The sequence below is a fragment of the Channa argus genome, chromosome 7 (genome assembly GCF_033026475.1).
Source record: "Channa argus isolate prfri chromosome 7, Channa argus male v1.0, whole genome shotgun sequence".
Lineage (NCBI taxonomy): Eukaryota > Metazoa > Chordata > Actinopteri > Anabantiformes > Channidae > Channa > Channa argus.
The window spans coordinates 17479123-17493028 of record NC_090203.1 but is presented as its reverse complement, the minus strand read 5'-3'; the positions used below and the strand labels follow the sequence as shown (position 1 = coordinate 17493028).

At 40.0% G+C, this 13906-nt stretch overlaps 1 protein-coding gene across 4 annotated transcripts in view; it reads left to right on the top strand.

The window, feature by feature from the left end:
* The window catches only part of dnah5 (dynein, axonemal, heavy chain 5), a 95775-nt gene that overhangs the window by 37575 nt on the left and 44294 nt on the right, over window positions 1-13906 (top strand). For all 4 annotated transcript variants that reach the window (XM_067510639.1, XM_067510637.1, XM_067510640.1 and 1 more), the window contains 5 exons: window positions 913-1111; window positions 1235-1407; window positions 2046-2176; window positions 3720-3873; window positions 5995-6262. In XM_067510639.1, the coding sequence (XP_067366740.1) occupies window positions 913-1111; window positions 1235-1407; window positions 2046-2176; window positions 3720-3873; window positions 5995-6262 (925 nt within the window). The remainder of the gene's footprint in view (window positions 1-912; window positions 1112-1234; window positions 1408-2045; window positions 2177-3719; window positions 3874-5994; window positions 6263-13906) is intronic.

Sequence of the window (13906 nt, the reverse complement as noted above, 5' to 3'; positions counted from 1 at the left end):
AATTATTGCAGTGACAACACTGAAATTAGTGCTTACTTGTATTTGAAATGAATAAAAGTTTGCCTGAAATATAAGTGTAAAAAAGTATGGAGCCTGGTCTCTCATTGCCCCACCATTTTGTATAAAAATGTGCCTAAAATATGGTAGCTGAAATTTCAGCATATGATGCTGTATTTAAATGCAGATTTGACACTGTCCAGGTTTCCACAACAAGCTCGTAAAGTATCCAATTATAGCATAGCTCAGTGTGGCACAAAGCACCCCATCATTGATTAGGATAGTGTAGAAAGCCTGACAGAATGACTAAAAATTGTATGTATTAGTTTCTGTATGATTAAAGGATTTATTACCATGGAATATATTTAATTTAATATGTACTTTAGTAAAGAAGAAAAGGGAAAAAATATCAAAGTCTGGCATTACAAGCTCAATTTTTGTTCAGATGGAAAAGTCCCTGTTTGTTTGTGGCCTTACTGAATAATTGAATACAACAAAATATATCTTTACCTCAGGTTGCCCAGACTCCAAGCAAACATCCTCAACATCCCTGTTGAGGCCAGCTCAACTCAGAAAACTTGAGAGCTCCAGTAGACAAAACTAGAACAAGCAACAGAGAATATAGGGGAATATAATATAAATAAATGTATTGTTCTCAAGTTTTTATTTCCTGATTATTTTGCTGCATGTGCAGAATTATACAATTAGCATATCTAACCAGTGTCTGGCTAAATTAATTTCAGTGTAATGATCCACTGTGTCTCTGCTCAAGGCAGTGATTCCATTACAGAATTTAACAGTTCATCTCAGTCAGTGTTTGTCATATTGGCTTTTCTCTGTGTCTTTGAAGAACTCAGAGATTTTCCCAACAGTATTTTTAACAGCAAAAATCTATGTATTATCTTAACCAATTAGGTGCTGCTGGCATTGTGGAAGCATGAATGTAAACGTGTGATAGCTGACAGATTTACCATCCTTGAGGACGTGGAGTGGTTTGACCAGGCTTTGGCAAAGCTGGTAGAGGAAGAACTTGGCAAGGAGCACAAGAACATAGTGGACTATGGAGTAGACCAGTACTTTGTCGATTTCCTGAGAGATGCACCTGAGGCTACAGGTACTGATTAAACAACAAGATACATCTGAAGACAGAACATACTGATGTTTTTCTCTATTAAAAAAAAAAAATATATATATATATGAATTTCCTTTTGCACATTGTAATGTTTTTTCCTCACAGGAGAGGAGCCTGAAGATTCAGACTTTGATTTGCCCAAGGTTTATGAACCTATAGAATCATTTGAGCATTTAAAGGACCGTCTGAACATGTTTCTGAGCCTTTACAATGAAAATGTCAGGGGTACTGGCATGGACATGGTCTTCTTTCAGGATGCTATGATACATCTTGTCAAGGTATCAATTGATTGATAGGCTGTGCGCGTTTGTTTGTTGGGGAGGGTCCATTAATTAGTCTCTCTAGGTTCATTAAAGTAAATAAATGGAAATTTTAGCCACATTTTTATTATTTTACAGAATAGAGCAAAGACATACATACATACTGTACAGTGCCTTGCAAAAGTATTCATACCCTTTGAGAATTTTCACATTTTTTCACGTTACAACCACAAATGTAAATGTATTTTATGTGACAGACCAACATAAACGGGTTTTTCAATTTAGTTATGTTTAAGCCTGACATCAAATTATTTAATCAATAATCTACCCTCGTTACCCAATAATGACGAGGTGTAGAAATATTTTGGCAATGTCAAGACAAATAGGAGGAACCTAAAATAAATTTCAAGTGTTGTTGAATACTTATGCGAATATGATACTTCAGTCGTTCCTTTTTCATACATTTGAAAATGTTTCTAAGATACAGTTTTAAGTTCGTCATGGGGAAGTGAGCGTGGATTCATCCGAAAAATGCCTATCTGGCTACAACATAACAAAATGTTAAAAAGTTAAGGGGGTCTGGATACTTGTCTGGATGCACTGTATACAGTCTTAAAAATTCTCTCACTTTTGTGTGTAAATTTGGTTTTGTATAGGTGTCAAGGATAATTCGTACACCTGGAGGAAATGCCTTGCTGGTGGGCGTTGGGGGGTCAGGCAAACAGAGCCTGACCAGACTGGCCTCATTCATAGCTGGATACAAGACATTCCAGATCACTCTAACGCGGTAATGTTCACATTCAGAAGGTGTCTATAAGCTTTCACAAACAAACAAACACACACACACCAAAAAGTCAAAACATTAACACTGATGGCCTTAATTTCAAGTAGCAGCAGACTGCTCAGCATGGCCACTCTGAGCAGTCTGCCACTATACAGCCCCATACGAAGCAAAATGTGATACAAAACTAAAGTGTTCCACTAGGAAAATAATGTATTTAAACAGTGCGGATTATAGTAATCATTTGACAAGACATACAGTAATTCATAATATTAGAAAAAAAAAACATATTTTAAAAGCACTAGGTGGTGCACATTTTGTGGCATATCTCTCTACCTTGCTTAAAAAAATTTTTAGGTGTGTATTTTCCGATTAACGTTCACATATTGAAAAGCTAACCCTTCCAAACTGCTAAGATGCACTGCGATTCCTTTCTACAAACGACAAGTACCTTCACACTTGCAGTACAGTCCAGTTTCTTTTCAAATTAATCACTTGAGTTAGGTCCATCTATGTGGCAAGCACAAAAGTGTTTCTTATTGAATGGGGTTAACCTTTCTTGTAAGTGTTTAGTGCAAACCAAGAGGCCACTTAGGCCACACAGTATTTAATCACCAGAAGAAAAAAGAACAAGAAACCCTTGGTAAAACCACTGTACACTCTCTTTATAGTAAATACAGTAAATACAGTTTGATATGAAATGTGAGAAACATTCATTTGTCAGAAGATAATATCGACATAAAATAATTGTTGGGAGAGAAGATATTCTCTAAGTATTTAAATCTGGTAGCTCAGGCCCCCTTATCTCTGTGAAATAATTAGATTTTCTGCAATGACTCTTTTCAGTGCAGCTGAGACATAAGGATAAGCTGACTCTCCTTTGCTTCAGCTGTCATTTTTCTGTTTGCTTTGTCCTGTACCTGCTGCACTGTTTTGTGTCTGGCTTGTTCTCTCTCACTCATCAAACCTGTCAAATGCTTTTCTCTTTCTGTCCCTATGAAAATTTGTTGCTATCACATTTCCTATCTTTTCTTTTTCTAACATATTTTAATGTTCCTTCTCATGTTCCTCCTCTTGGCTTCAGATCTCTCTGGAGAAAACAGGCACAGCAGTTGCAGACTCAATTGGACTAAACACAAACATTAAAGCACACCTGAACTATTCCTTGTAACTCTTACTTTTTTAACAGATCTTTAGATAGAACCTTTTTTATGCACACTATGCATTTTCTTATAAAAATAAATGCAGTAGGTATAACTTTAAAACTGAGTATGCATGCCTTTAGTAAATGTAGGAATTAATTGGGTAGCATTTCATAATCTAGTATCCAATATTTCCATGCAAAAACCCTTTCATGCGCGTAAATGTAAAAAACAGCAAGAGGAATCTCTCTTCCAGGATGGATCAACATAGATAGAGCAACATAGTAAATTTACCATATAATTTATAAAATCAGAATGACAGCATTTTAGATTGTAGACACATAGTCACACAAAACAGAAAGAAAATCATCTGGATTTTTTTTTTAATGTGTTCTGTACTTTGCCAGCTCATACAACACAGCCAATCTGATGGATGATCTGAAAGGTTTGTACAGAACAGCTGGACAGCATGGTAAAGGCATCAGCTTCATCTTCACTGACAATGAAATCAAAGACGAGTCCTTCCTGGAGTACATGAACAACGTCCTGTCTTCGGGAGAGGTCAGGATGATACACTTAAAAAAATAAAAATACACCATAAACTTTCCTTTATGGTGAATTTATATTCCTCAGGGTTATACCTGTATATTTTTATATAATGTATACTTATTAAGTCCTCTTTGTCTTTTCTCCTCTTTTACACATTTCAATGTACCCATCTCTTTCCCAGTCCAACTCATCTTTTTCCTCATCCTCTCCTTCTGTTCCTGGTTTTTCTTCTGTTCTTTTTCTTGCCGTTTTCCATTTGTAACTTCCTCTCCTTTCTTCTTCCTTCCTCCACTAGCCTTCCCTTTTCTCCTAATTATTCAAATGCTGGTAAGCAAAGTGTACTATTGCATTTTGTCAGGTGGTGTCCTCAGCACATACTCGATGACTGCTTTTGTTTTCTTTTTATAGATTTATAAGTGAACTAATTATTGTTTTACACTCTCCTTTAGCCAAGCAATTTAAATTGTATATAGCTACTTTCTATTGGGCTGTTAATCCTCCTATACTGCTGCTCTTTGCTGACATACAGAGTTTTACCTACCTCCTAATTTCTACTGCTTTGTTGATTATGTTCTGTACTGGTATTACACTGTTGTAATCAACATGGAAACAGCATGTTTTGTATTTGTTTTTTTGATTCTAAAACAACTTTAACCTAAGAAAACAAAATATATTTAGTTACTTCCCTCTTTGAACTTTTACTTTTTCTTATTTATCTCTGTCCTTTGGTTAGTTTTAGTGTTTTTTTTCTCTCTTTTGAAAACCTTTATTTATTTTCAGTTGCTTTCTATTCCTTAACATGGTAGCATTGCTGTCCATTGTTACTTCAATGTCTTTCTCCTGCTCCTATTCTTACACTGTCAGAATAACTATTTTAGCAGCTAGTGCTGTACCAGGGTAGGTAAATTAAAGGGACCAGCAGAGAGTGGCGTGTGTGTTAATGTGTTGTATATGTGCGGGTTGTATTTTTGCATGCTGGAAAGAGAGACGTTTGTACTTCAGAAGTGGCTGTGTGTGAGAAATGGTGACATGGGTGTCGGAGACAAAAAGGAAGAGCAGGCTATTAGAGGTTTTTGTTTATGTGAGAATAACACAGCAAAAAGTAGGTGCTTCTAAACACACTCTGTCTCCCCAAACCTTTTTTTACTCTCAAAGTAACTAGGGATTTTATGCAAATGCATAAAGAGCATCGTGAAAAGATGCAGTGACCTCACCCCTTCTTTAAATTTTGACATACTGAGTTTGCCTAGAATAAAGCCGCAAACATTTTTTGTATTTTTCCTCACCATGAGGCTAAGATAGTACAGATGCAATGAGAAATGCTGCAGTGATAGACTGGAGGATTAGTTGAAGTAATACATTTTAAACAAATTGTGTTCCTAATTAAAATCCACCTTTTTTAGCCCAAATTAACATTTCCTGCAGCTTCTTTAGTAAAAATCTTAATTGAATAGCATTTTTCTTTCAGCCATATTAAAATGGTAAAAGGTAACAGGGAATCAAGAAGTGAAGACAAATGTCATGTTGGAAATGATATATTGAAACCTAATCTAATTAGAAAATGAAAATCACATCACTGTTGAAATGCTTTGAATCCATGCTGTGGAAATTTTGGTTTTGAATTTATAAGCAACTCATGTTTAAGCAACATATTTTTAAGCAATATGTTGAGGTAATTATACATGTACCTCAACGTTTGTCTGTTTTAGATATTGGGTTTGTTATTGTAGAGTGCTTTATTTCAGACTGCTTTTCAGAAATGTTTGTTGTTTCATTCTTGTCACTAATCGTCTCTATGTGCAACGAGTGCAGATTCATATTAAGAGAAATCCCAAATCTAATTAAGCGCTCATTTGCCACCCTAAATGTTATACTGTATATAATAAATACACTATGCTACTTTATAGGATTAGAGATGAGACCAAACTGCATTAGGGTCTCGATTGTTTTGATCTTTGTTGAAATGCTTATTACAAAAAAGAAAAATGGTCTAAAATGTATGTTTTGCACACATGCAAAAGGTTTAACACTATCTGTCTATCTCACTATCTGTCATAGAAGAATGAGTCAATAGTAAGGTAATGACATTTTGTGAAATTATTGACCTTCATTGGTGTGCATGTCTGTTTTCAGGTGTCCAACCTATTTGCTCGTGATGAAATTGACGAAATCATCAGTGATCTTATTCCTGTTATGAAGCGGGAGTTTCCAAAGCGACCACCAACCAATGAAAACCTGTATGAGTATTTCATGTCACAAGTCCGACAGAACCTCCATGTCATTTTGTGCTTCTCACCTGTTGGGGAAAGGTTCCGCAACTGGGCGTTGAAGTTCCCAGCATTGATTTCTGGTTGCACGATGGACTGGTTCAGCCGCTGGCCAAAGGATGCTCTTGTCGCAGGTAAATTTCAAACACAATTTTATATTTGTAAATGGTAAATGGCCACTTATAGAACGCTTTTATCCAAAGCGCTTTACAGTGTTGCTCCACACGTATTCATACTCTCACACCGATGGCGGTGGCTGCCATGCAAGGTGCTCACCTGACCCACGGGAAGCAACTTGGGGTTCCCAAAGACACTTCCGTAGTTTCGAAATGGCGGTCTGTTCAAACTGTGTACACGTTTTCACGCAGTTGCAAGAAACCATCAAACTTTTGGAAAACGAACTAAGCAAAAAAAATGAACTTATCTTGGGGTTTTCCAACGTTGCCACCACACAAGCGAAGCACCTCGCAGCTCTTAATACCTCGAGCTACATGGAACAAACAGTTTCTATCCACCCAGCTGTTTGCTCAGTGACCCAGGACACCGATGACACGCTGCCGTGGTCTGGCCCTGTTGCTTCCGCTGGAAACGTGATGCCAACCCGCGGCCTTCTGGCCCTGTCGGACGACCAACGGCCGGTCCCGACACGGGCCTGCTCCTCGCCGCTGACACAGGAGGCCTGGATCCCGGCTAAAAGGAGACATCGGACTACACCTGCTGCAGCTAATCTTGTCAACCAGTCCATTGGACCACCTTCCCCGGTCCAGATGGAGAACCGTTTCACTGTTCTTGAAGAGCTGGAAAGTCCGACTTCCCCGGCGGCGGTTCCCTGTGACTCCCTGTCCCGTGAGATACCACACGGCTCCACCTCCCGCGGGCAGCGTGGTCGGGGCCTGCTGCCGGGGCCTCGCCAGACCAGACGTGCCACCGCCACCAACACCATGCCTCCAGAGAGGAATCCACATGCTCCTCCTCGGCGCACCTCTCCACCGCACCGTCCTCCCGGTCCGACCATGCTAATTATTGGCGACTCCATCGTTAGAGACGTCCGCTTAAAATCAGCTAAAACGTTTTGCTTTCCTGGAGCCACAGTCACTGACATAGCGGAGAAAATTCCAAACCTGATTGAAAAACATCCTACAGCAACAAAAGTAGTGATACACGTTGGCACAAATGACACCAGACGCCAACAGTCTGAGTTGCTGAAACGTGACTTCGTGTCATTTTTCAACTCACTGGAGAGTTTCCACGACAGACGGTTCTTCATTTCCGGCCCAATTCCCACGCTGGGTCGCGGTGTTGGCTGGTTCTCCAGACTCCTCAGCTTGCACACATGGCTTCAACCACAAGTCTCCGCACACGGACTCTTTTACGTAGACAATTTCAATCTTTTCTGGGATCGTCCTCAGTACTTCAAGCAAGATGGACTGCACCCGAACTTTCTGGGATCACGGATGTTGACTGAGAACCTTGTCCACAGCATCTCAGTCTCCGGAGACTGACTGACCATTGAAAACACCTGTGGCTCTGATGTGCTCACCTCTCCTGCATCTTCCGCTCCAACACCCGACAACATCCACAGGTATAAACAGCCCGAGATATTTATAGAATCTGACGTTACCAACAGACAAAATGCAGCTGTTATGGATTCTAATATTTCACCAAGGGAATATTATTATTTTGCTGAATGCTATGATCTTAACCACACTGCTCTTTGCCCCATAGAGACTATGTCTGCTCCACGACCACCTAAACTTTTTAAACCAAAAATGGACACAAGGGGAGTTAATCATAAAAACCTAATACAAGTTAAGACTACTGCTCATACTGAACCAAAACCCAAAACTTTCAAATGTGGATTATTAAATATCAGATCTCTCTCTTCTAAATCTCTGTTAGTAAATGACTTGATAAATGATCATCAAATTGATTTATTTTGTCTCACTGAAACCTGGTTGCAGCAGGAAGAATATGTCAGTTTAAATGAGTCAACCCCCCAAAGTCATATTAATTATCATGTTCCTAGAAGCACAGGCCGAGGTGGAGGAGTAGCAGCAATATTTCACTCTAGCTTATCAATAATTCCTAGACCTAAACATAGTTATAACTCATTTGAGAGCCTTACTCTTAGCCTTTCACACGCAAACTGGAAAACTCAAAAACCACTATTATTTGTTATCGTGTACCGTCCTCCAGTCCCTTACTCAGAGTTTTTGGTTGAATTTTCTGATTTTCTATCTGATTTAGTGCTTAGTACAGATAAAGTCATTATAGTGGGTGACTTTAACATTCATGTAGATGCTGACAGTAACTGCCTGAGCACTGCGTTTAATTCATTAGATTCAATTGGTTTTTCCCAAAATGTAAATAAACCCACTCATTGTTTTAGTCACACCTTGGACCTTGGACTTACATATGGCATTGAAACTGATAATTTAATAGTATTTCCTCATAATTCTCTTCTGTCTGACCATTTTCTAATAACATTTGAATTTACAATAACCGACTATACAGCAGTTAGGAAAAAATTCCACTACAGCAGATGTTTATCTGAAAATGCTGTGAATACATTTAAAGAAATTATTTCTTCATCTTTTTCACCACCATGTGTCAATACTATGGTGAGTAGCCATCTTACTCCTGTGCAAATTGATTATTTAGTTGACGATTCCGCCGCCTCACTGCGTAGGATACTAGATACAGTTGCCCCTCTAAAAAAGAAGGCAGTGAATCAGAGGAGCTGACCTCCATGGTACAATTCACAAATGCACAGCTTAAAACAGGCAACACGAAAGTTAGAGAGGAAGTGGCGTTCCACTAATTTAGAAGAATCCCGGTTAGCCTGGAAAAACAGTTTAAAAACATACAAAAAAGCTCTCCGTGATGCCAGAACAGCATATTCTTCTTCTTTTCCTTTCGGCTGCTCCCTTTCAGGGGTCGCCACAGCGAATCATGTGCCTCCATCTAACTCTATCCTCTGCATCCTCTTCACTTACCCCAACTAACTTCATGTCCTCCCTCACTACATCCATAAATCTCCTCTTTGGTCTTCCTCTAGACCTCCTGCCTGGCAGCTCCAACCTCAGCATCCTTCTACCGATATATTCACAGTTTCTCCTCTGAACATGTCCAAACCACCTCAATCTGGCCTCTCTGACTTTATCTCCAAAACATCTAACATGAGCTGTCCCTCTGATGTACTCATTCCTGATCCTGTCCATCCTCGTCACTCCCAAAGAGAACCTCAACATCTTAAGCTCTGCTACCTCCAGCTCTGCCTCCTGTCTTTTCTTCAGTGCCACTGTCTCTAAGCCGAACAACATTGCTGGTCTCACCACCGTCTTGAACACCTTTCCTTTCATTCTCGCTGATACTCTTTTATCACACAACACACCTGACACTTTTCTCCACCCGTTCCAACCTGCCTGCACTCGCCTCTTCACCTCTTTTCCACACTCACCGTTGCTCTGAACCGTTGACCCTAAGTACTTAAAGTCCTGCACCTTCTTCACCTCTGCTCCCTGTAACCTCACGGTTCCACCTGGGTCCCTCTCATTGACACACATGTATTCTGTCTTGCTGCGGCTAAGCTTCATTCCTCTGTTTTCCAGAGCAGACCTCCACCTCTCTAGATTTTCCTCCACCTGCTCCCTGCTCTCACTACAAATAACAATGTCATCTGCAAACATCGTAGTCCAGGGAGATTCTTGTCTAACCTCATCTGTCAGTCTGTCCATCACCAGAGCAAACAAGAAGGGGCTCAAAGCCGATCCTTGATGCAGACCCACCTCCACCTTAAACTCCTCTGTCACACCTACAGCACACCTCACCACTGTCTTACAGCTCTCATACATGTCCTGCACCACTCTAACATACTTCTTTGCCACTCCAGACTTTCTCATACAATACCACAGCTCCTCTCTCGGCACCCTGTCATACGCTTTTTCTAAATCTACGAAGACACAATGCAACGCCCTATGACCCTCTCTGTACTTCTCCATCAGCGTCCTCAAAGCAAATACTGCATCTGTTGTACTCTTTCTAGGCATGAAACCATATTGCTGCTCACAAATGTTCACCTCTGCCCTTAGCCGAGCTTCCACTACTCTTTCCCACAACTTCATTGTGTGACTCATCAGCTTTATTCCTCTGTAGTTGCCACAGCTCTGCACATCTCCCTTGTTCTTAAAAATTGGTACCAGTACACTTTTCCTCCAGTCCTCTGGCATCCTCTCACTCTCCAAGATCTTGTTAAACAAACTAGTCAAAAACTCTACTGCCACCTCTCCTAGACACTTCCATACCTCCGCAGGTATGTCATCAGGACCAACTGCCTTTCCGCTCTTCATCCTCTTCAATGTCCTCCTCACTTCACTCTTACTAATCTTTGCTACTTCCTGCTCCACACCAGTGACCTCTTCTACTCTTCGTTCCCTTTCATTTTCCCCGTTCATCAACTCTTCAAAGTACTCCTTCCATCTTCCCATCACACTCCTGGCACCTGTCAATACATTTCCATCCTTATCTTTAATCACCCTAACCTGCTGCACATCCTTTCCATCTCTATCTCTTTGTCTGGCCAACCTGTACAAATCCACCTCTCCCTCTTTAGTGTCCAACCTAGCATACAAGTCCTCATATGCTCTTTGTTTGGCCTTTGCCACCTCTATCTTCACCTTACGCTGTATCTCCCTGTACTCCTGTCTACTCTCTTCAGTCCTCTCAGTGTCCCACTTCTTCTTAGCTAACCTCTTTCTCTGTATACACTCCTGAACTTCCTCGTTCCACCACCAAGTCTCCTTGTCCGCTTTCCTCTTTCCAGATGACACACCGAGTACCCTCCTACCTGTCTCCCTGATCAAATTAGCTGTAGTAGTCCAGTCATCTGGAAGCACCTCCAAACCACCCAGAGTCTGTCTCAGCTCCTCCCTGAAAACTAAACGACATTCTTCCTTTTTCAACTTCCACCACTTCCTCCTCTGCTCTGCCTTAGTCCTCCTTATCTTCCTCACCACCAGCATCATTTTACACACCACCATCCTGTGTTGTCTGGCTACACTCTCCCCTACCAATGCTTTACAGTCACTGATCTCTTTCAGATTACAACGTCTACACTGTGATGCCAGAACAGCATATTATTCCGCATTAATAGAGGAAAACAAGAACAAACCCCGGTTTCTGTTCAGCACTGTAGCCAGGCTGACTAAGAGCCATAGTTCTGCTGAGCCTAGTATTCCCTTAACTTTGAGCAGCAATGACTTTATGACTTTCTTTACTAGTAAAATTGTAGCCATTAGGGAAAAGATTCACCAGATCCTCCCTACAAATATTACGGCTAAATCTTCATGTACAACAGCTATATAATCCTCAATAAGGCCCCAATCCATCTTAGACTGCTTTACACTCATAGATCTCACTGAGCTAAGTTCAACTATCGCCTCCTCAAAACTAACAACATGTCTTTTAGACCCTGTTCCAACCAAATTGCTTAAAGCTGTTCTACCTTTTAATAGACACTTTCATATTAGATTTGATTAACCTATCTTTAGAAACTGGCTATGTACCAAAGGCCTATAAAGTTGCTGTAATCAAACCATTACTTAAAAAACCTTGTCTTGATCCAGGTGATTTAGCCAACTATAGACCAATATTTATTGTTTATTTCTAAAATCCTTGAAAAAGTAGTTGCAAAACAATTATGTGATCACCTTTACAGGAATAATTTGTATGAAGACTTTCAGTCAGGATATAGAGCTCATCACAGTACAGAAACAGCACTGGTAAAAGTCTCCAATGATCTTCTCCTGGCTTCAGATAATGGACTTGTGTCTGTACTCGTCTTACTAGACCTTAGTGCCGCATTTGACACCATTGACCACAACATTTTATTACAGACACTAGAACATGGATTTGGGATTAAAGGAACCACATTACATTGGTTTAAATCTTATCTCTCAGACAGATTCCAACTTGTTCATGTTAATGATGACTCTTCTTTATGCACCAAAGTCAGCTATGGAGTTCCACAGGGCTCTGTGTTAGGACCAATACTTTTTAATCTGTACATGTCACCTTTAGGCAAAATTATTAGGAAACATTCCATAAACTTCCACTGCTATGCAGATGATACCCAGCTCTATTTATCTGTGAAACCAGAAGATTCTAACCAATTAGTCAAACTTGAAGCATGTCTAAAAGACATAAAGACCTGGATGTCCTACAATTTCCTACTTCTAAATTCAGACAAAACTGAAATCATCCTCTTTGGGCCTAAAAACATGAGAAATATGCTGTCTAACAATATAGTTACTTTAGATGACATAACTTTGGCCTCTAGTACTACGGTGAGGAACCTTGGAGTTATCTTTGACCAAGATTTGGCGTTTACGTCACATATAAGACAAATCTCTAGAACAGCTTTCTTCCACCTACGGAACATTGCTAAAATTAGAAGCATCCTGTCTCAAAGTGATGCCGAAAAACTGGTCCATGCGTTTGTTACTTCTAGGTTGGACTACTGTAATTCCCTACTTCTGGGGTGTCCTAATAACTCTCTAAAAAGCCTTCAATTAATCCAAAATGCTGCAGCAAGAGTGCTGACTGGATTAGGAAAGAGAGATCATATTTCACCTTCACTAGCTTCTCTTCATTGGCTTCCCATAAAATTTAGAATAGAGTTCAAAACCCTGCTTCTTACATACAAAGCTCTTAATGGTCAAGCTCCATCATATTTAAAAGATCTCATAGTCCTGTATCGCCCGATTAGACCACTTCGATCCCAAAATACTGGCCTACTTGTGGTTCCCAGAGTTTGCAAAAGTAGAATGGGAGGCAGAGCCTTTAGCTATCAAGCTCCTCTCCTGTGGAACCAGCTTCCAATCCAAATTCGGGGAGCAGACACCCTCTCTACTTTTAAGACTAGGCTTAAAACTTTCCTTTTTGATAAAGCTTATAGTTAATAATCCTCACTCAACCCTAACTAGCTTTTCTCTATACATTTATTTGTCACCACTGTATGCCATTAATTCTGTGTCCTACAACCTGTACAATGCTTTGTTGTTGCTTTTTTTTTGTTGTTGTTGCTTTTTGTTGTTTTTTTGTTGTTGCTTTTCGTTGCTCTTTTCTTTTCTTTCTCCAGTTTCCACTCACCCCAACCGGTCAAGGCAGATGGCCGCCCACCCTGAGCCTGGTTCTGCTGGAGGTTTCTCCCATTAAAGGGAGTTTTTCCTCTCCACTGTTGCCTAGGGCTTGCTCAAGGGGGATTTGTTGGGTTACTTCTACATACTTGTGTAGTCTGGACTTTATTCTGTAAAGTGCCTTGAGATGACTTTGTTGTAAATTGGCGCTATATAAATAAAGTTGAATTGAATTGAATTGAACTGAACTTCAACACATAGCCAAGAGGCATCAGGACCGCGAAATGAACCTCTGACAACAAACTGCTACAGCTGCCATGATCATTGACATGATCTTCCTATGTAATTTTATCATTTTTCCCAATACATGTATGTACATGCTGCATCATTGTAGTCTTTCACCTATATTGTTTTCTATTATAGTTGCTTCAGTGTTTTTTGTTTTTTTCAAATTTCCTCCAATCCAAAACGCTGACATAGATTCTAGTTAAAGTTTTCAAACGGGTCTCTCTCTTTTCATGTCTTCAGAACCCATTTTCATCTTTTGGTAAATCTGTAATAAATAAATTGTTGCGTTGATTTAAAATGAGTTGAATGTCACTGTTTTTCAATTACCCCCTTCTCTACTGCTCTGTGTTTATT